The sequence below is a fragment of the Gymnogyps californianus genome, chromosome 3, assembly GCF_018139145.2.
Source record: "Gymnogyps californianus isolate 813 chromosome 3, ASM1813914v2, whole genome shotgun sequence".
Classification (NCBI taxonomy): Eukaryota; Metazoa; Chordata; class Aves; order Accipitriformes; family Cathartidae; genus Gymnogyps; species Gymnogyps californianus.
In genome coordinates, this window is record NC_059473.1 from 77742986 (window position 1) to 77766745 (window position 23760).

General features: G+C 44.3%; 1 protein-coding gene across 1 annotated transcript in view; it reads left to right on the forward strand.

The window, feature by feature from the left end:
- Positions 1 to 19712, forward strand: part of SCML4 (Scm polycomb group protein like 4) — a 45645-nt gene extending 25933 nt beyond the window's left edge. Inside the window, exons 5-7 of the mRNA XM_050895015.1 lie at positions 5463 to 5729; positions 14396 to 14541; positions 19587 to 19712. Coding sequence (XP_050750972.1) covers positions 5463 to 5729; positions 14396 to 14541; positions 19587 to 19712 — 539 coding nt within the window. The remainder of the gene's footprint in view (positions 1 to 5462; positions 5730 to 14395; positions 14542 to 19586) is intronic.
- Positions 19713 to 23760: the final 4048 nt, after the last annotated feature.

Sequence of the window (23760 nt, forward strand, 5' to 3'; positions counted from 1 at the left end):
GTTTGTTTGTTTTTTTAAGATAAAGAAGAAAAAGTGAGAGATTAGATCTGCTCAGGAAAACATCAGCTAAGGATCATCTTTCCTGGGTATACACTCTTCTTAATTTCCTGCTTGACTTGAAATTGATTTTCATTTGCTTTCCTAATGCACAATGGGAGGCATAATTTTTTTGTCTTTCTGGAGTGTCTCTATTCCCAGACGCTACTAAAAGTCTGCTGTATGTGTTCTGCATTCACACATGCAGTATGCATCCATGTGGCACACTGTAGTGTCATACAGATACCGCCGAGACAAAGGACTTAACATGTTACAGAGGTGAGAGACAAAACAAGTATTTTTCTTCATCCTAATGGAGAACTGGGGTCCAGAGATGACGGATAACCTGACCAAGGTCACTCCAGAGGTCTGCAGCAGAGCTGTGATGTGAGCTGCAGGTTGTCATGCTGTTTTAACTCTCAGCTGACCCACCTTCAGGAATTTGGCTAGGAACCGTACAGGCTGCTACTTTAAAGAAACTCAGCTAAAGAAATGTGCATTTTTAAATTGGGAAAGCAGTCAGGTTTTTTCTCTCCTCCTTTGCTGCTTTTTAAGGTGTGCTGGATGTAACAGCCTTGGGCTTTTCAATCCAGTTACCTGTGGACCATTCATGGAAAGGAAAACTATGCCAGAATGGCTTGAGCATCTCAAGGTGGTGAACAGTTGTAACGGAGACTACTGCGCTCAAAGCAAAGGCTCGAAGCAGCCTTCTCATAAATCCTGCTTTAAAACATCGTGTATTAATTTCTTACTAGTGTGTGCCCTTCCGCTGACTACCTGGAAAATAAAATACAGAAGTGTGACAGAATACAGAAGGGCTAAGCTACAGATTTATGAAACTGTTGCATTTTAAACCTCAATAGAGAGTTATGTTTTCTTCTATTGTCTTAGAAAACATGTTTTTCCCTAATTGGCCAAACTGGGATTAGTAGCTGTGAAAGCTGTACACTTTACAAGGCCTTCTGGGAGCTTACAAAATGCAGGTATTTTCATACACATCATTGATGGAGCCCCAACTCATGCAGCTTCTCTGTGGTACAAACTAACAAGGAGCTGGAAAAATACGAACATAAAGATCTTCCGCAGTCTTTTTAGTGTTTGGACAGTGGAACCCGTTCCTCCCGCTGCCTCCTGTGCCACTGTAAGGGGCCCTGGACCTCTCACACGAGCTCTTGCCATGGTCCTCCCCCACCTTCTATGGCTGCTTCCTGGAGCGGAGAAGACGTCAGTCATAGGATCAGAGGACAATTCCGGTGGGAAGGGACCCCAGGAGGTCTCTGGTCCAACCCCCTGCCCAAACCAGAGTCAGCTATGGGGTCAGACCAGATTGCTCAGGGCTTTATCCAGTTGGGTCTGGAAAACCTCCAGTGCCAGAGCCTGCACAGTCTCTCCAGGCAACCTCTGCCGCTGCCCCACCGTCCTCACCGGGAAAAGGTTTCTCCTTACATCCAGTCTGACGTTTTCATTTCAATTTCTGCCTGTTGTCTCTTGGTTTTGTGCCATGCACCACTGTGGATAGCCTGGCTCCATCTTCTTGGTGACCTCCGCATGGGTCCTGTGGGGCTGCTGTTAGGTTCCTACCCCCAAGCTGCCTCTCCCCCAGGCTGAACAAGCCCCATTCCCCCAGCCTCTCCTCACAGGGCAAGTGCTCCAGGCCCCAGGCATCTTGATGACCCTCTGATGAACTCATCCATTTGTCCATGTCTGTCTGGTATTGCAGAGACCAAACTTGGATGCCAGGTTAGACCCCTGCGGTACCCCACTTTTTACTGGCCTCCATACAACCCATTAACTGCCACCCACTAAGCCTGATCATCCAACCAGTTTCTCACTCATCCCAACTGTAATGTTCTAATTTGGATGCAAGAATATTGTGGGAGATGGTGTTGAAAGCCTTGCTAAAGTCAAGGCAAATGACATCCACTGCTCTCCCTTTGCCCACAAATCCAGTTGCTTTATGATAGAAAGCAATCAGGTTGGTTAGGTGTGAACGATTGTTGGTGAACCCATACAGACCATCCTCCGTCACCTTCATCTCCTTCTCTGCTGCTGGGAGGGGTGTCATGAAATGCAGATGTCTTCTCCTGCCCTGAAGTGTCACCAGGGACTGTCTCACCCCTCAGGGGCATAATGGATCTCTCTGTGCCCTGAAAGTCCCCTGGGCCTGCCTGCCTCTTCCCTCCCACATGTGGGTCTCTCCTGGGGGTGGGCAGACTGTTGCAGGGGCTCACGGAGACATGGTTCCTCAAGGTGCGTCAGCTTGTGCAGTTTTACAAAGCAGCCTGCACTCAGCCAGAAGCACACAAGCTGACCAGCTCCTTTTAAAACTGTATGATTTAAAACCTGTAACCACACATACTTGAATGCACAGTCTCCTTTTTCCTAATCTAACCGTGACCTGCATTTCATCATGAGCTTCTTTTGGTCAGGAGGAGGTGACTCTGATGAGTGGCTCTTGTAATCTACTGACCGCTCATGTCAACTTGAAGATCAGGAGCTCTGAAAAGGCTTGCTTAGAAACCTGGCTGCTTGAGATGATCCCTGCTCCCCCCTGTCCAATGAAGACATGAATATGACTTTTCAAATTCCCAGAGCACCTTCCACTGGGGCATGTTTCAAACAGTAATGAATGGAGGCTCCTGCTTGGTCTGTGGCAATAGGCATTATTACTCCCATTTTGGAGCCCAAAGCAGAGACATGTGGAATAAATTGATCTAGATCAAGAAAAGAGTCTTAGGCAGGGTCAGGAATGGAACTGACAGCGTCTGGCTCCTTGTCATAGTCTCGTACACAACTCAAGGGTGTCCCTCCATGGGGAGATTTCACCCGCACATGTCTTATTTCACAGACTACTGAGAGAGTCTGACATCAGTCAAAAAATCCCTGGTGTCTGCTCACAAATTTTGGACTCATTTATATCCATAGTAATAAAAGCTGTATGCCGTTTATTTAGCAGGGTCGTTTAATGTGCTGTTTGTTGTTTTGATACTCTGTGTCTTCTTCATATTGTAATCATATTAAAAGAGCATTCTTTTCCTGGAATAAAGAGGTAATGATTCACAAGAGGCATAATTATTCCATACGGTGCAGGCAGGATGCTGCAGAAAGAGCTGTCTTCTTCATGTGTACGAGGCTTTTATTGCAAGTGTTCTACACAGTAATTAAATTCCTTTGAATGAGGAGGCTTGATTGGATTTTCTTTGGTTTATTGGGAGGAGTCTGAAAAGCAAGGTATTTAGCTCAATTGCTATACAATTTTGGCATCTGTTGGAGGTTAGGGAGAAAGGTTCAGAGTATTTAATTCCCATTTCTCTTATGCTAGTGTTACATTAGCTGAACTCCGTTGAATTCAATTGAATTACACTCTATCAGTATTTGTGTGAGAATCAAGCTCAGAAATCCCTGGCAGAAAGCAGCAGGATACCTGAACGCACGCTGTAAGAATCCAAATTATCTAAGGGAAAAAAGCCTTGCTAAAGGAAAGTTACTTGCAGTTGCAAAGGCAAGTGCCCAAAAGCGAGGAAACTTGACATTTACAGCTGTCCTTCAGATCTGATGTTTGCCTTATGGTGAGTCCAGGCTTGGCCCAGAATGGGACAAAGTTTTAAAAGACAGCAGCAAGAAAATGAAAAGTCAGGCAATCATGTAACAAAAATCTGTGCTGTGGCTTGACACACGAGCCAGGATGCTGGCATGGCACAACTCTTGAGTATTTGAGTTGTCAAACTAAATCATGTTTGTTTAACATCAACTACTGTACACAGCTGCCAAGGTTTTTTTTTTCAAAGGAAAAGAGTAAAAATGTAAATTAAAAGGAAAACTCTATTATATACAGCCTCAGCATCTATTAGTGATGGGGTTTGGGTCTTGTAGCATAAATTACAGCATAAATTCTTCCTGTTACTCCATAAGGCTACACAATACGTCAGGAGGAGAGTGTTGCTCAGACAGGGAAGGACATGTGCGACACCATGGGGGTAATTTCACCCTGCTCAGATGTCTCTGGAGGAATAGTATGCATGATGAGGAAAGTGGCATTTTCAACAGCTCAAAGAAATGTCATGGGGCAATGGGAGGCACTTCCCTAACCTAGGAGCTCCCTGCTCGCCAGATGTTAACACCTTGTTTTACCCAGTGAGGGTGGGAATCTCTGAAGCGCAGGTTGCCAGTATTTGTACGGGTTATGCAAAGGTTTGTATCTCAGAGAGGTTCCCAGGGGCTCTGCTTGTATCCCAGTGGTGGTGGTGGTGGTGGTGGTGGTGGAAGAGGAGAGGGTCCTGGGGCTGGGTGAGGGGAGGGCTGGTTTTGCAGGGAGAACGGCAGTGGGAATGAGGAGGAGGAAGAGCTTTGATTATGTTTTGTGAAGACAAAAAAGGCAAGTAGGAAGGAGCTTGGATACTGAGGCCTTTCGGGAGGAGACTGGGACTGGCCAGAGGAGGACAATGACACAGACATGGAGGTCTCAGTCCAGGCAGTGAAGCAAGATGGACCTGGACCTAGGTCTGAGGGGAACTGGCAAAAAAAGGCTGTGTACTGCAAAACCAGGGGCTAGACCTGCCTCATGCCTGTGTGTTAGACCCCCAAGTAAAGGGGGATATAAGTCTCTAAAATAAGTCTGTAAGTGCAAAATTTGGTTTTTGGGAGGAGTCTGAAAAGCAAGGTATTTAGCTCCTACACAGTGTGCAAAGTGCAATGCAGAGGAGAGGAACCAGAGCAACGGTTTGCAGTCATCCGTCATGCTGGCACACGTGTCTGAACCTGAGCCGGGACCGAGTGACCCACTCATACATCTCTGCCTGTGATAAACCTTGGGCGTGCTTGTCAGCCATCAAGTCTCTTCTCCTTGTGGGATACCGGGTCTGATGGATGCCTGCAGCTGAGGATATTTTCTGATTAATTTTGGTAATTGCAGCCAGAACGCTTTGGTTTATTACCTTCACTCCCTCCTACTGGCTGCCAGGCGTTACGAACCCAACAAACTGCCTGTCCTGTTGTCCTCCTCTGCCTCCTTCCTTTCAACTTTCATGTTTTTAAACAAAAGACAGAGCAAACAATAGCTGCACAATCCTCCAGTCTCGGTGGTATTTGGGGAGCACCATGAGGCAAATGGGACCCGCCAGTCAGTGGCCCAGGTCTTTACGGAGAATATTGCCATAAGCTGACACGGATGAGTCACATCAAGCCATAGTTTCCCTGTTGTGACTCTACTGACTTCTGAGTGGTTGTGCTTCCCTTCATTATTTAGTAATTCTCAGCAAGGTTCCCTCCTGGAGCCAGCTGTCTGTACAGAAAGTCGGAAATGGAGTTAAACTTTTTGCCAAAAAAAGGGAATTTTGGCAAAAATATATATATAATTTTTTCAAGGGATGAATTAAAATTGGTTCTGTTCTACTGATGTTCCTTTTGTGTCTTGGCTTCCTGAGCAGAAACGGTCATACCTGAGGACTACCTGGTTGATCCTGCGAACATGAAGCGGTACAGCGTAGATCCTGCTGATTCTGCCTTGGGTTGCATGGGCTCCATGTACGCCATGCGGCAGATTCCTGCAGACGGACGTCCTGCTGGAGGCTCCTCTTCCTCCTGTAGCCATCGTCCTGCCCAGATGTCTTCAGGGGGGTCCTCGTCTACTGGCCTGCGGCATCAGACCTCCAGCCCAACGAGGAACGGGACCTATCTTGAAGGAAACAGAAGTGGTAATATAACATCTTCCATTTAGCAATGTGTGTCACTATGCTGGTGCCATGCTGGAGACTTAACTCACTCCCAAATTCCCAGGAAAATTAGTGAGGTGGGTCTGGGTTGACATCCATCCAGACCACTCACGCTTCCATTTAGAAGGAGAAATGATAACCTATGTAAACACAAAATCAATCTGTTCATCATTAAGTAAAAAGGTGAATGTTTTCTAATGCTGTTATTAATTATGTAAACATATGTATTATGTATAATCGTGTGGCAATCACAACTGTTATTATCGACTTACAGATATAAATATTAATATATAAGGCATTCCTCGCAAAGATTGATACTGCCTACAGGCAGGTACCTGTTATTTGCGTGACACCAGCTGTGTACAAGATAGGATGCAGAGCAAACCCAAACATTAGTGCCTACCTCAAAGCCTTTTAGTAAAAGGTTTTGCTTCCTAGCTGCGTGGCCCATCCTACCCCTTTAATCATGAACCGAGCCAGATTTTGCTTGAAAAAGACTGCCCAGCAAAACATATATTTTTAGAAATCATCCAGCTCACTGCTCAAGGCCCTTTTATCCTTCAGGAAGCAAAGTCACAAGAAGTTTATCTGCAAATTCGAGGGATGCCATGGGAACCACTGCATTCAATAACCCTTCTTCATCCCTCTCTTTGTATTTTTGTCCAGTTCCCCTGCTAGGATTTACGTTTGTTGGGTCGGTTGCTCTGCCCATTAGCTATACTCCCTATTAGCCATGAGGTTTTTTTCTCTAGAAATGACCTGGGTTCATCAAACAGGTTAGCTAATTCCCTGAACTTCCATTAACTTTGTCTTTGTTTGCATTTTCCAAGTTCTCCATTAACAGGTCTTTATCAGTAGTGATTCCAACAGTGTCTTCACTCCTTACTAATTATTCAAACTTCATTTATGCATTTTTCATCTTGAAGATAGATCTAACAAAGAAGTTGAGTGTCTCAGCCATTTTTAAGTAATTAATTTCTTTCCCTTCCTCATTTATTAATGGAATCCACTGTCACTCTAGTATTACTTTTTTTAAAATCTTGATATATTTGCAGAAGCCTTGTTGGTTCCCTTGGCCTCTTTGTCTACCATTAGCTCATTACTCTGTCTTTCTGCCCTTGCATTTCCCCTGGAAACTGCAAGTGATTCTGCATATTCTTGCTTGGTAACCACTCCAGAGCCTCTTTCCAGTAGCCACAGATCTTTGCATAATTCCTTCACATCCCCCACCTCCCCAACGCCTGTATTATTTCTTGTTCCTGAACTTTCACTATTTAATATTTTAGAACATTATTCTTCCAAAATATGTATTACCGGTATTTATCCTCGTATTTCTTTGTTTATCTAAGTTTGCATTCCTAAATGTTCAATACCTACCCAAAACCATCACTCACTTTGCTATTATTTTCGCACACTTGTTTCCCTGGTTTACCCCTGTGTTACTCTATTACACAGACCACAGATAACCGTTTGGTTCTCATAATTATTTTTTCTTTACTTACAGAGTCAACTTTACTCAAAGCAAAGTGGATAGTATAGAAATGTACTACTGCAAACAACTTGTAAAAGGTTGTCACTAAGAACCAGGGGCCTCAGTTTGACAAAGAAAAGGAAATGAAAAGCCTTTTCTTTCAGATCTTGTTCAGTGCCTCTTGGGCCAGCATAATCAGGTGCTGGGAGGACAAGAGGCTTACTGTGCACAGGATTCATTTTCCCCTCTCCCACTGCTTCCCTAGAGCCTCCTAGCAGAACTGGGACCCTTTTGTCAGGCTTTTTAGTTGGCAGCTGCGAGGAGCCAAGATTTAACAATGTTGTTACTTGCTTGCTTTGAAAATCTTTATCATTCTGCTTGGGATCAGTTGTTATCTCTTCGTAGTACATAGGAAGGGTCAGAGCAGTTCAGAGCAAAGGTCTGTCTAGCTGCGCATCCCGTCTCCAGTGTGAGACAGCAGCACACCCCCAGGAAAGAGGTAAGTGCAGAGATGGTGGTGCTTCCCCACTACCCTCTCCACCTTCAGAAATTTGTGGCTCAAGGCTTTCCTGAACCAGAAGTGGTGGATTCATATTTAGTAACCCTTCATAGATTTTTCTTCCCTGAATCACCCAGTGGCTTATTGAATACTTTGCACATTTTCAGCATCCACAAAATACCGTGGCAGAGTTCCTGTGCTTAAAAATGCGTTGTGTGGAGAAAAGCCTTGGTGTCAGGGGCTTGAATCTATGTTCAAGGGACTGAAGTGTAAAATCAGAGCTCCTTAAGCTTGCTCATCTGAGTTACTTTCCCTTCTTGTTTCTGACTGTGAATGCCACTGTTTCCCTCTCTCAGAAAAGTCATACAGTGGCCATGCAATAGGCTTTGCAGGTTCCTATATGTCTCTAGCTTGAAACATATTAAAGCACTTTGAGGAGCAAAGAGGAAGAGATTGCTTTTGGACCAGGCACCTGTGATATTTGGTTGTCTTTGAAGCAGTTACAGGTGACTTTAAGCTGCTACATATGACACTTTGGGGTAACAGGACTCATCCCAAAACTGCTTAGTATGTTTTATGTGGCAGGCATTTGACACTTGCAAAGACTAGCTCATCTGGGACCTCTGGGATATTTGGCCAGCTCAACAGTAAAGGCTCCCTAAAACTGACAGTTATGCAGTGAACATCATGAAAATGGTTATTAATTTGTTGATATTGATCATTTACAATTATTAACAATTTATTAGTCCCAGTATCATCCATTGTAGATTAGGGTCTGCCATAAAGGTACACACAAACCCATATGGAGATGGGTTTGCTGTCAAGTTCTCCAACAGGAGGAAGAGCAATCCCCTGTGCTCTACCAATATGCACCACTGTATGTCAGCACAAATGGCTAGCGCATGTTTGTGCCACCAGTATCCCCCACATTTACTCTGATCCACTCAGCTGCTTTGTGGAGCCTCCAGCAGAGAGCCTCCCGCAGTCCACGGCAGGAGCTGGGTCCTCTGAGGCAGAGGAGAGCCGTTTGCTCTCAGACACAGCTAGGCAGTTTTCAGTGGCTGTGATGTGCAACACAGTGACATCCATGAAGTCTAGGTGCCCACAGATTCATTACGATATCACTTCTAGCATTAAAGAAACTGTGCTGTTTCCAGTCACAGCCTGGTTTCATCTTCTACTCCGTTTGTGATAGCGTCAGCTCTGTAACACTGGAATTCCCACCATAGAGTCCTACAAAGCATTGCCTGCCTCTCCTTAAAGTTAAAGACGGTATTTCTTCACAGCTATCATACTTTCAACCACCACGCTGCTTCCACTTTTACTGGCAATCCCAGACTTTAAAAATACACATCTTTCTCCAATTGCCTTAGTGCAGCCACACTAGAGTTTGATTACTGTCTTCGCAAAGTCTCTCTTGCAAAGAGAGAATCTTTGGAATCTGCGCTCTCACTATGATGCTTCTGTGTGTGTTTTTCCTCTTTCTAGGGATAATTTATATGCTGCTGAATCATAAGTGAGCAAAGATCAGTAAGAAGTGGTGCATGCCAGTCTCTGTTGTTATCCTCCTCAGTTTGCATACTTAGAAGGCAGGGGTGGGCAGGACTCATTAAAAAGAGGAAGAATTTCTCTCTGAAACCTCAAGCCAATCCTCTTTATTTATGGATAGTTTTGAAAAATAGCTTGCCTTATTTATCACGGTGGGCAAATATCATGGAAAAAACCATAACCATAAAACATATCTCAGTGCATAGCAGAACATGTCTTTCATGCGGAATGGATGAGATTAAACCTGAAAGCTCTCATTAATGTGATCAGAAGCTTGATGCCTAATTCTCCATGATTATGCTAAAAAATTCCAAACAAACAAACAAAAAATATCTCATTTCAGAAAGCCAGTTGGGGCTGCTAACAGATAAACATGCACTTCGCTGTCATCATTTGCCAAATTGAAGCTCTTAAATCAGGGAAGGAATAGTCAAGGACATCATAAACCTTTCCAAGCCTGCTTACACAACAAACAAAGCCTTTATTCCAAGTATGAAGAATTGCATGTTCAACCACAATATAATAACCTTAACCTTGCCCTGTAGCTTGTTATTTTTATGTAGATTTTATTATCCAATATTAGCAGTTAATTATTATCACCTGAGGGCCTTTGTTAAAGAGGCAATCCTGCTTACTAATACATTTATTTCCTGAAAATATTTTGGGGGCGCAGGGTTTGAAGTTTCTCTTTTTCCAGAATAATGCTGCAAGCACCCTGTTGGGGACGGATCCAGCATCTCCCCAAGGCAGTGGCAAAGAAGCTGCCGGCGGCATTGCGGGGCTCAGCGCTGGGTACCACTTCTTCAGCAAACACAGCCTGCCTGTTAATTTTTTAGGACATTTACAGCCTGAAAGTTTCGATGCTTTCAGTGAGCTGCCTTTTTTTTTTCCCCTGCAAAAGAGAGGCAAAGCAAGAGAAGCCCAAATAAATATTTAACACCAGCCCACGGCCACATCTCATGCAGCTGGATCCTGGGCTGCTCTCGCATCGGGCAGAGGAGCACCCGCGATGTTGCATCCCCAGGCGGTGCGTGCCGTGCCGGGAGCGGGAGCAGCCGCTGCGCTGGTGGGACGATGACTCTGCCCTGCCACGCCACGGGGCTGAGGCCACCAGCCAGGTGGTTCACAGCATCTCCTGCCAGTGCAAATCGACATGCTAAGCCCAGTCTTCTTTCCAGAGCTCTTTGCTGATTGTGGCTCGTCAACCCCCGCTGCGCCCATAAATATCCTGTAATTGTGTTCTCCCACACGCCTGCTTTTCTGATGCCTCTCCTCTTCTCCTGCTTGGTGTGCCCTAGACTTTTAGAAAAGTGTCTTCTACAAAGCCTTCCTCCTGTTCTTGTTTATAGTGGGAGCTGGTTTGTTTTTTAAAATAATTCCCATTTCTCTGCACCTTTGAGGGTCTGCTACTTCTGCTTAGTTTCAGTAGATCTGCTGCTCCTTATTATCTGCTCCAGTGCAATCAGAGAGAACCTTTTAAAATTTCATTCCCACCCCCTTCCCCTGAGGCAAAGAAATCATTTAGGCCTGCAGCAATATTAAAGTTCATCTGTCACTCCCTTTCCACTCTTATCTATCAATGACCATACTCCCTCTGGGCTCTGTATGTTTGCCAAGAACATATTTAGGGAGTCTGTTATTTATCTTTCCTTCTTTCGCAGGTTTAACTCCATTTTAGCATCGGATTTCCTTGTCATGCCTCTGCAGCCGTTCAGCTGTTGACTTTCTCTCTCTCCATCCTCCTTCTCAGGAAGGTCCCGAGGCCAGAGGTGGGGGGCAGAGAAAAGCCTGCGTGCGGTGAGAGCTCAGACCAAGCCAGGCCACGTCTTTCCATCGGCTTCGCCAGGCTTTGGCCACTGACCTGGTATCTCCAGCCGTTTCTGCGCAGGCAATGGTCTCGACTGGAATGCCCCAAGACCTTCCCCTGCAGAGGAACCTCTTCACTCTCCTTCCCTGACACTGCTTCAGGCAGGAGGGGGAAGTGCTTCCCTCCGATTACCTAAATTTCCATATCCCATTCCATTAATTTGACAAATTTTTGCCACCTGTCAAAAACAGGAAATTGGATTTGACCTAGATTACAGTCTCTAAAAATAATTATTGGTCGCGAGCACTCCCATCTCTTTGTAATCTGAGTATTCATTATCATCTTGATTAATTCTGATGACAGGATGGCATAGGATACCCAGGAGACATGAGACTTCGTCATTTATCTAATTCTTAGGTTAAGTGTGAATACCTTCAGATAAGAAAAAACGTACAGTACTTGCCCTGCTGCCATCAAACACTTTTGTGCTTAATATAATCTTTCAGCAAAGTGATGCTATTGAAACAAACCCCATGCCTTTGTGTAGACATGAAATGATTTTTTTTCTTTTGTAAATAGAGAGATTACACTTAAATGCGTAAACAACGATGTTAAAAAGCCAGAGTAAATTAAACACCAAAATACATTTTAAAAGATATGGAAGAACAGATTGTTTCCAGACTCACCAGCTACAAACTGTGTTCCAGATATTTGTCTGCAAGCTGGTGGTATCCCGGTTTTACTAACAAGATTTAAAGGTAGCCCCTTGCACACAAGTAAAATAACACATCTTAATTCATGAAAAAGCAGCAGAGAATCCAGGACTTGGTAGGTAAATAGAGATGAAACAATCTTCAAAGAGTTAGTATCTACACATAATTCTTGGTTTTGTATTATTACATTATACCTCAGATAGATAGGGATCTGAAAGGGTTATCTTCACCTCCTAGGGCCTGGAAGAGTTCTAGCCACACGGTCTCTTTAGAAAGGTCATTTATATATTTGTCTTTAAAAAATCAGATTTATGCTATTGATTGCTAGATTGTGAAGGAGTGAATAAAATTCCCCTGTCATTTCAACCTTTTCTTCTCATCCCCCTTCCTTTCATTACAGATATTTCCAATACCTGTGAAGGCTCTCAACCGCTCTCGGGGCTCTCTGTTCCCCTTTGCCCTTTCCTGGCATTTCTGGAAGCAGCAGGCAGGAGTCACTGGGCCGGGGGCTGCTCTCTCTGTGCCCGGTGTGAATCCCAGGCTAAGCCCCCCTGGGCTTTCCTTACATTCATACAAATTTAAGGGAAAAAATGTGATCCTCAGTAGTGGCACATCTCCCCTGACCACGTTATGACAGTAGCATAGGAACTTCTGCAATCCTTTGGGCACGGCCAAACCTTTCTCTCCCCCCTCTATTTTCCGACTGGTTTGTGAAAGCCTGATTTTTCTCCCTGACCTTTGGTTTGAGGTGCTGAGGTGCCCAATATCTCCACACATCAGCTGGCATCCAGACCATTGGCAGATCAGGTAGGGGAGAAATACTCGCCCCTCTGCCTCCAAGACAAGTCTCAGTTCTCCCACTTGTCCCTGACAAAGTTACTCGATGTTACTGATGATCCAGGGGTTGGCCAAGATTACCCTGCTCGTTTTGCACTCTTTGTCTTCATCGTTTCATGCCAAAGGCTCCAGATGGTGTCTGTACCGTTGTGTATTGCATTTATTCTGTGAGCGGAGCCCAGGGTTGCCTGAGTCCATATGAACACCAATCCTCGCTGTCTAATTAAGAGGACCTGCGGCTATTCCTTGTCCTTTATATCCAGAACAGTGACTTAGCAAATGAGAATGTAATTATCATGATATTTACATCACATCCCATTATGAAGCCCATCGACCAGATTTGCACATTCATAGCACTGCTGCTTTCTGGAGTTCGTCCTTCGTAACTGCAAAATATAGCTCATTATATTATACCGTAAGATGAGCATGGCGGCAAGAAAAAAAGGACCAATATGCACATAAAGCCGTTATTGGGCATATATGGGCAGAGCCTCAGCTAATATAAATCAGCACAACTCTATTGAAGTCAGTGGAATGACAATCTACATAAGCCACAAACCCAGCCCACTACATTTCCTCACACACATTACGATCGTGTTCTGAGTCACGCATGGGGATTCTCATACATCTCTTCTGCCTCTATAAGCTCAGTATTTCTCTGGAGAGCTCAGCCCTTCTCTCCTCAGCAGCTCTGATTGCCCTCTTAGCTACTTGGGGCTTCTCCAGGCTCCAGTTTAGGTATCTGTGGTCTCCCTCTACTTGCACTCTTCTGTTTCCTTTTTGTCTTCTGTAGTGTCTCCTTGCTTACCATTTGCACCTCTCATTAAAAACTGTGCCTTAACAGAAAGAGATGAGCAGGTCTGGGCAAGTAGCATTTTATACATCTGTGTGCTGCCACCTGCTAATGCAAAGTTTGCTTGGTGTGGATATAAACAAATTTAAACAGCTTTCCTGTAACCTAGCATAATATAGTTCTTGTAATAGTGAAGCAGCATAAGTGGGGGTGCAAATTATATTCACATGGAGGCTGAGATTTACAATTCTGCAGAGACTAAGAATAAAAACATAAATGCACTTTCATTCCAATGTGCCTTTATTCACTTGATTTAAAGCTACAGCAAGCCGAAGTGACCTTAAATCATCCAGGGCTTATACCATTAAAAAGTCACATGTGCAGCGTTCATCTTCGCGTGTTTTAGTAGTTTTCCACATAGGCATTCATTGGGGACCATCAGCTTCGTGAGAGCCTAAGATTAGGAGGATATGGACTAGAAAGCTTCCTTTAAACTCTAGGATAAGTCTGAATATCTGAATGCAAAGAAAAAACCCTATTTGCTAAATCCTGATTTTATCCTCTACCCTTTGCATTCAATGGCAAACTCCTTTGTTCAGTGCCGAAGCGCTTTCTCTCCAGGTGGGAGGGTGGTGTCTTCTTGAGCCAAGATCCCCGCTGCTTGCAGATCAGACAGCAGGGGCAGCTCAGTTTAAGAGCCTGGCAGCTGGCACATTTTTCCTTCCCCGGCAGGAACCTGAGGGTTTCATGTTTTTTCACGCAATTCACCAGCTGGGATCGTGTCTCCCGATAAGCAGTCAGATCGGAAACTGCTCCAAGTCCCCTTCTCTCCCCACCTCACCATCTCAGGCTGATACTTGCACACACAGATCCAACGTCCAACACCGCAGTGAGGCTGCCGTACCCCTGCACACTCACAAACCAAAGAAACCGCTGCGTGCCATTGTAATGTGCTGTTGTGGGCTTTTTTGTACCGATAGCCTCAAGTCCTTCACCAGAACGACAAGACGTGACTCGGCCATCAAGCAAGAATCCTTTGACCTGGACGGTGGATGACGTGGTTTGGTTTGTGAAGGATGCAGACCCTCACGCTTTAGGTCCCCACGTGGAGCTCTTCAGAAAACACGTATGTAGAAGTCTGCCCTTACCACTTCTGGGTCATTTAAGCCAAGTGCATGGGCAGTCCCAAGAGATAGCCAGTACACGTCACACACACCCCCTCAGCTGCCTTTCGCTGCTATAGGCAGTGTTTATGCTCAGCTAGGTTGAACATTGGGCCCTGCAAGGAGTTCAGCACCCCTGGGGGGTTTGGGCTGAAGAAATGTTCACTTATCACTCCAGAAGGTGGTCAAACACTGAAATAGGGTTCCTGGAGAGGTGGTTGATGCCCCAAGCCCGTCAGTGTTTAAGAGGTATTTGGATAATGCCCTTAATAACATGCTTTAACTTTTGGTCAGCCCTGAATTGGTCAGGCAGTTGGACTAGATGATCATTGTAGCTCCCTTCCAACCAAAATATTCTGCTTCTATTCTATTCTATTCTATTCTATTCTATTCTATTCTAATTTATCCTTCAATGGGGGGACCCTAACAATGTCTTTGGAAAATGCTTACTATTGGTTCCCTACTACGCCAGTGTAAATTGTTTCTCTGCCAAGCCTAAGAGAAAGCACTGAGGATCTGGTGCTCATTTTTCATTGTCAGATTGGCACAAAAAAGCCTCATTTCAATGACAATTTTTTCCCAGGATACCTATGATTCTTCTCTGAAGAGCATTTTTTATGCGTCTCTAGATATTTAGTAGAAGAAACCCAAACAGCCAAGCTTTTAATCTTTTTCCCCTCAGTATTATGTAACTGCATAATGAAATTTAACAGACCTGCTGACTCACTGGAGAATATGATAGCTGCTTTTGCTAGGCAATCTCCAATGGTGGAAATGATATTATCCTTAATTAGTAAAGGGGAAGAGTGTAAACACACATCTGATCTGGAGTTTCTTGTTCTGCTGCTGTATATGGAGTTGGCACCGATGCATCTAATAGCATCTTCAGCCTCCTCCTCCTCCATCTCTCCTTGACCAATTCAGTCTGGCTACGAAAATGAATTTTACCCTAGAAGTGACTCGCTTGTGTTCAGCTGGAGGTCATAGCTTTGGATGTAAGTGCCTGGACCTAGGTCTAAATGAGGAGATCCCCAGCCCTAACTCCTGAACAGCACCTCAGGTTGCAAAGCAAGTGAGAGGCTTGATCACCAGGTCCCACTCCTTGCCCGTGTGCCAGCAGGGATGGGTGGGAATATGGGGCTGCAGACAAGAGCTGAGGGAGACAACTGATGGACTTCCAGGTACACCCTGGATGCAGGGTTTCCAGATTCTGAGGAGAGGAGGTGGCTGAGGAGCATATTAAAATGAAGATGAACACAGGCCTTGCTGTCTGCTCACCCTAGGCAGGTATTGAGGCCATCTGTCATTCTGCAGACAGGCCAGTGGAACGAGAACAACAGAGCAGGCACAGTGGTGCTAGGACCAAATCTGCAGTTACAGGCCAGGTGTCAGTCTACTTTCCCTGCCTTCTGCAGAGAAGTCAGATCTGCCTTATAAGCTGATAATGAAAACATGGCCTACGTTGGCCATGTGGGTAGCCAGGCAGATAAACAAGCCACCTTCAGATTTAAAGGAACTTGCTTTAGCATGAGTTTTTGAGACTATCAGAAGGGGCTGCGCATCAAGCAAAAACTCTTCATGCAAGGGAGAAAGAATTGCCATGGTCTGAGGCACACAGGTACATGCCAAAGAAAAGAAATGTTTAAAGTTCATCTTGTAAATATGGACAGTGCAAAAGCACCAGTTTTGTCTATTTTCCACTTGTAGCAAAGGATGGCACAACGTGCTTTTATCTAGCAACCGGGTGATGACACGCTCCAGGCAGTCATGGGCCAGCTGCACTGGAGCATGCCACGATACTACAGCTGCTCTGTGACCAAAGAGATCAAGCTAAATTGCCACTAAAGACTGTCCCTGTCATCCTTTGTTGAACACCCAGCACCCATGGGCTCTACTTATCATTGGTTTCCTTGTAAAATATGCCATAGGTGTGAGAACCTGGGTGAGACTACCACACAACTCAATTCAATTATGCCTTTGAGTTATGTATGTCCCTGCAATTTTTCAGCCTTCAAATCTCATCTGGATTAGCATGGAGACCCCAGGGGTGAGAGACAAGTGATTAGTCCATTAACCTTAGCCATATCTTCCTGTATGTTCAATCTTTCTGTGAAGCAGGTGCATAATTTACTTAGAAGCACTTATTGTCATTGACAAGGCCCAGCTATCACCTCAAATGGTTACATTGGCAATCTCATCATCTGAGCTATAACACAGTCATACGAGCTATGACACCGCAGTCCCCCGAGCCGGCTCTCCCAGCGTGCAGTAAGGAGGTGCAGCCCTTATCCTCCACTGCTGCAATAGGCATTGCAGGATGGCCTGGCTCTGTCTCTGCTCTTCACACGGAGCAGAAGCTTTTCTTCTTGCCAAGACACCCAAGGAGCTCTGTCACAGGCGGCTCCTAAGAGTGTCCACCAAAGACCGTGAAATTGCCTACTACCTCCTCTCTGCTGTTCCCTGCTCCCTCAGCAGGGCTGTGTGCCAAGGAGAGCCAAGCCCGTAGCTGATAGATCTTTTGGCCTCATGCAAAGGAGCCGTCAGCCTGGCAGGCACCTCGTAGCAGCACTGTTCGAGAGCCCTGTGCAGTGCTCTCTCAGCAAGAAAGACTTGGTAGAAAGACTGGGGGAAGGAAAATGGAGGAGGGGAAAGAGTTACACGGGGAATTAGCAGGTAGAAAACTTAAGCTGGAAGGGATCGAAGCAATGTTATGGTCTGACAGTTTAATTATGGCCAGTGATTGGCAAATGCATGTATGAAGGAGACAAAAACCTTTGAGCTTAACATAATTAATCCAATTTATTCAAATAGCAACCTGTCTCCGCCAGTGCTAGACATCAGACTTACGAGCATGCATCTTTCCCTAGACCTTCATCTCCGGTGTTTGAGCACTGACCACTGAGCTGCCACTCGCTGCACTCCTGTCACAGGTGGTGGCCTTACCAGGGCTGGTGTCTGTTCACGAGATGATTGCAGAATACAAAAGAAGGGAGATATATATATATCCCAAGCAGGATATAGATCCTGAAGTCTTTGATTTTACTCAGAATTAGGTGCTTAAACACCTATGAAGATGGGGACTTTCATCTTTCTCATTAAAAGCCTCCTCCTGAGGGACATCCACCAGTGGGTGCAATTCTTGTTTGCATGGCACAGGGCTTGTTTAGGGGCTACTCTGCTTTTTGAACAGTGTCCTCAGAATAAGTGCTGCAAGACGCCAGCACAAACACAGTAATACTCATTCTTGCAGGTGGAAGCTGTATGTTTATACCCACTGTATCATGACCTCACAGCTGATACATTTGCTGCTCCCATCCCCTTGCAGGAACACGGCAATGTTCTTCTGCAATATTCTAACCTCCAGTGGGCCAGATCTCAATTCATGTGAAACAAGTGAATTGCACTGATGGCACTGAATTCTACCAGCTCCAGATCTGGTTCAAGATCTTCTGGTGGGACTGTTGCAGACCTGGGGACCATGCTATAGGATCCTTCTTTTTTAAATTATTTTTTAAAAGGGCTGACATGGTAGTACTGTAGAGAAGTCAAGCCAACAATCTGCACAGAGACGTGGCTAATATGGGATATTTAATTGGATATGAATGCTCCCTCTGGCATACTCTTGTCATGGAGTTTAATTTTGACCCCTACACAGTAATAATAAAGGAAATAATAAAATGCTGAACTCAACATTTAAAAAGAGCCGCCTCCGCACCAAACCCTTGACAGTGTTTTTAGCCTGTGGCATCACCATTCCAGGAGTTTGTTTTTCTTTCTCATGCAAATATTAATTACATGTAATACTTATTCTTACTTTCCCTTAGCTTCCTTAAAATAATGGGAAAGAGAGGGGGAGGGTGAAGAGACTTTCTATTCTGGATAGAGTGGGGGTTGCAAAATGAAGAGCATTAATTGATTGAGTTAATCAGAAAGTGACCTTAACTGCTCATCAGCTAAATCACCTACTGAATGGAATAATAATGATCAGGGCAAATTAGGATCCATAATATTGCTTAATTAGTAGGTAATGGATCACAGAGGAAAGATCTGACTATCACAGTCATAGAATACAATATATACAGCATTAGTGTGTGTGTATATGTGTCTATGCATGCACACACCCACAGCACTAGTTATGTGTTAGCTCTGATGGTCCAAGTGTGTAAGTGTGGTGGAGACTGTGGGGAGGGGTAGTATTTTTTAGCAGATCCACTAATATAGTCAGGAAAAAACAGACAAGCTTAGGATCCAAGGAAGGACAGTTGAAAGCTTCTGTGGTTTACAGCCCATAGTAACACAGAGTCTGTTTCTCTGTGCACCCAAGCTACTTTGTGCTCAGTACAGCACTTTGTAATTTCAAAAGGTTTTCAAGCCAACACATCTGGGATAAATAACTGAACTTGGTAGCAATTTCCTCCATTTATGTGAGGGTTAAATTAAATCTGAACAAATTCTATTAATAAATGCAATGAAATAAGCAAGTTACTACTATCTTCAATTTAAGAAAAAGAAACAGAGAGAGAAAGTTATATAACTCACTGGATATAAGTGTACTGGAGATATGTGCAACATGCAGATAGCCAGGGATAAAGCTGGAACGGAGATTTAGAGGTGCGCTATTAGCAGTTCATGAGATCACATCCCTCTCTCGCTCCATCACTCACTCTTTGCTCTCAAGGCTGACTGGCTTTTCTCAGAATTGAGCTTAGAGCAACCCTGATTTTTTAAATAATCCTCATGTTTTAATTGCAAAATAATTGAAAATCTAGACAAACCTTATAATTCCTTGAAGAATAAAACACACTATTTGATTAACCCCTCCTTTAGAGTTTCCTTCTATCATACCTGAGTTTTCAATTTTTTAAATGAAATTTCAAAATGCATGACATTTCAGCTAGCTCTACTCTAAAAGACACGCTATTTCTGATTCACCTTGTTTAACGTGTCAGGATGCAGCACTGGAAGGGGATTAACACATTTTGATTCTCTTTCTCTCTTCTGAAACCAGGAGATTGATGGCAATGCTTTGTTGCTGCTGAAAAGTGACATGATCATGAAATACCTGGGGCTGAAACTGGGACCCGCGCTGAAACTGTGTTACCACATTGATAAGCTCAAGCAAGCCAAGTTCTAACAATTTCTTGAACAACAACAGAACCTGACCTAAATCTAGACGGAAAACTAAAGGTAACATGTTGCCTTACAGAAATGCATTCATTTGCAGATTGTTTTTCCTTCTTTTTTAACAAAGACTTTGTCTTTTTTAACATTTGTGCATTGTCACCTTTTTTTAAACCAATGGGGTCTTTTGGGCTGCTTTGTGTTAATAATTTGCCAAAAAGTATACAATTACAATAATTATTTTCTATCATTAATATTATTATGATTATAGTAAGTCCTATTTTTGTAATAAGAAATGGGAAATCAAAACCAAACACAGCTACAGCATACACTGAGGACTGCTGGAAGACTAACCAAGAGTCCTTCACGTGCCACGGGTCCGCCTCGGAGGAGTAACCGCTGACTTGCATCGGCTGAGCTCCAGCTCCAGCACCGATGCTCAAGGGCTGGAAAAGCGCAGCGTTTGGTCACCTATTGTCTGATGGGAACTGCCCCATGTCTTGCACTATCTGGAAAACTTGAATTCTTCATTTAAAAAAAAAAAGGGAAAAAAAAGTAAAAAGAAAGTTTAAAAAAAAAAAGAAAATAGGGGAAAAAAGGGTTTTTTTGCAGCTAAAGTACTTTTTCCCACTAGAGGGAGCAGCCCTAATATACTTGAGGCTGGAGCTCTGATGCCATGGTGGTTTCTGTCTGATGAGCTTTGACCATCATGACTCTCCTATCGAGCATATCTACAAACACCGACAAGGAATCGCAGGCTCCCAGCAGGATAAGCCTGTCACTGTTTACAGATAATTAATTCAAGAAAAGCCCAAATGCAGAGAGTGTTTCTGACAGGATGTTTCCCGTTACGCCGAAGAGGGGGTCGATGGCTCCCACGGTGTCTGGCGTGCTCAGCTGTCGGCTCCCTTCCCTGAGCCATTTCTGTCTGGCGTACAGTTTGTGGCACTCTAAGAAAAAGCAGAATTTCTGGTTTGGGTTTTGTTTGCATTTTTTAAAAGTGAGGGAGCTGGGTGGAAGTGTTCCCCAGGTGGAGCTGGCAATGCAGGGCACATCTCTGCACTTCGCAATGACGGTCAGGTCTGGGGTGGATGCTGTAGGGTTGGTTCCTGATTGCGCTGCGGCTTTCAGCACATATGCAGATGTGCCGGGCTTTCCATCTCAAGTGGATTAAAAATAATGCTCTTCTGCCTCTTACACAAATCCAAAAAGTGCTCATTGATATTCCACGTAGCCAGGTGGGAGAGGACAGGTCTCAGGCTGAGGAGGTAATTTGTGGTCTGGGTATGCCCTCATTTTCTTCCTTCACAAAGGAGGAGGATGAAGGGACACATCCATACAGTTTAAACCCTTAGTGCGTGACAAGGAGTGGTAGCAAGTGTTTGTAAGTCATGCAGGTTATTTTAGAGCTAGTCTCAACTGAATTGAGAAACAGGGTCCTGATAACATGCAAGACGTCATACTGTCTGACCCTGTTTATGCAGAACAGAATATTACCAAAAATACCTCATGGAATAAAATTCAACTTGATGCATGTTGCTAGACTAGAACTCCTACAAAAGGATACTGGTTCAAGACCTAATCCTGAAAATCCTTAATAATATGAGAAACTATGTCCAACAAGACTTTCCCTAAACTCTTGGGGACTACTCCGCCAAATTAAGAAAATTGTCTGCATACGTTTGCAAGATTGGATCTTTACAGGACTGACCAGCTTTCAGCAAATCCTGTCTGCTTGCTGAAGCACCTTTAATAGGAATAGCTGAACAAGTGTGTTAAATGAAAAGTCGTATACAATCCAGTGATGTAATACACTGAACCCTAAATGTGCCAATGCTTGGAAGGTAACACCCACCCGCATCACTTTGTGTCAATGGTGTAGAGAATGGAAATCTGTTCAGCTGGCTGGCTGGTTGAGGCAGAAGTGACTTCACATCAACACCAAACCTGTACAGTTCATTTTTCACTCTTACATCTTTTAAAAAATGAATCTTTTCCCCACAAAGATCCCCAAAATATGTAAAAATCTTGCTGTATTAGTAATGTCACCTTCAGAGAGTCCTCAAACTATCTTTTTTTTTTTCTCCCATAATTTTGAACTTAGTTAACCTCTCTTTATTTTCAAAAGGTGATTTTAATTCCTCCACTTAGAAACCCACCTGGCTGTAGCATATCAGTAGTCAGAGCTGGTTAGAATTTATCAGATGGCTTCAATGCTGGAAAATCCCACTTTGTCAAAATCAAAACTCTTCATAAAAGCATGTCACTTCCTAATGTAAAATTCTATTTAACTGAAACTACAGCTTTTGGTAATGTCAAAACATCATTTTGACATTTTGGAAATGGAACATTTTTGTTCCAAGAAGATTTTTGCATTTTATTGTATTTTCCTGGAGAATCTGTAACCTCACATTTTGTTCTGAGAGTGGGAAAAAAACCCCCACTACTAGAGACTTTGCTGAGCAAGAATTCTTCCCATTCAGCTCTGTGTCTCACCCCTTCCCTCCACCTGCCCTATTCCGGACACTACAGCTCAGAGGGCTGATAATACCAACGCAGTATAGACTCCTTAGTGGCAATGATGTTTCTACATTTAATATGCTGAAACAGTTTTCATGTATGTATCTGATGTATACAGTCAGTGGTGCTATCTCATTTGATATGACACTCATACGTACGACAAGACTGTCCAGGGCATGACATTTAACGTTCTGTTTTTTACAGGGCAGGCATTTAGTGGATTCATTTTACATGTAAGTAACGCTTATAACAAAAATTCCTCACTGCATGTTTTTTTTTTCACTGAAAGGCAATTAGGAGGCAAACATTACTGCAGTAATATTGCAATTATAACTAATTTTTCTCTTTCAAGTCTTGTCAGCGAGGGTAGTTAAGCAGCTCTGCTGTGCCGAGGGTGTCAGGCCATTTCCTCAGAACAAGCACTAAAGAGCCAGAACATGCATGTCAGCCGCTTCTCCATTAGCTGCTGCTTTAGACATCGCTTGTACAAATTACTTCACTTGCTATTCTGTGTAGCTCTGGCTTCAGACTGCAGCCAACCCAGTTGTATTTTTGAACTGTTCCCAACAGGTGGGTGGATGTGCATACCCTTAAAAGCAATATATGTGCCTCTTTTCTACTTCTAAGAACTCATAGCTGGATCAAAAGGCACTTCGGTTGCTTCAGGCAGTTTCAATACTTTGTGAGCATTCGCTTTAAAAAAAAAAAGCAAGCAGGCAAAGTCTAAGGATTTGGGGAGAGCTCTTCACTTGCTCAAGTGCCAGGCATTAGGAGCACAGAGCCAGCGGTCCCAGGCAGACCAGCTTCTTGCATCTAGCATGGCCGACCACCTCAGCCTCCGCTGCGACACAGATCAGCCACACTGCCTTCCCACCCACCAGCTGTCACGGCCTCTTCTCTCGCACTGACAAATGCCATCTTCCCCAGGAGTTTCAAGAAATGCCTGTGGGAATGCCTCCACCTTCTCTGAGCCCACTGTCTTGCTTGGCAGGCTGAGGAGCGCGGCGGCCTTTGCAGCGTTAGCAGCTTCGCTCAATGTGATTAATGCAGGCAGGCACCCTTGGAACTGGCATGTAAAGCATCACTCTGGGCTGTTATTGCCCTTAAACTGATAGCTGAATTTCTATAGGTTGTCAGCAGTCTTCGTGAGTTACACTTCTTTCCTTCTTAAAGAAAGGATGGCTGTGAGAGATTAAGTAGAACATTATTAGCAAAACCAGCAATAATCAGCAAAACAATAAGAAAATGGCTAATGAAGTTTTGGTGTGAAAAGATGCCTCTGTTGCATTAGAGGCAGGAGCGCAAACCGTCCCCCGGTTCAACCAGTGCTGCTCGGGCAAGGCAGGATGAAAGGACAGCGCGGGAGCAGGTGTACGGTTTTAGAGAGGGAGCAGCTCCAAAGCCTGGCCCTGACTCTGGCAGCCACAGATGGCCCTGCCTCTCGCCCTGGCACAGCCACCCCACCGCCCCTTCCTGCCCATGGGGTGCAGCGCCCTCCCCTTCCTGGCTGCACCGTCTGGGGGCTGAGCAAGCTCAGGGAG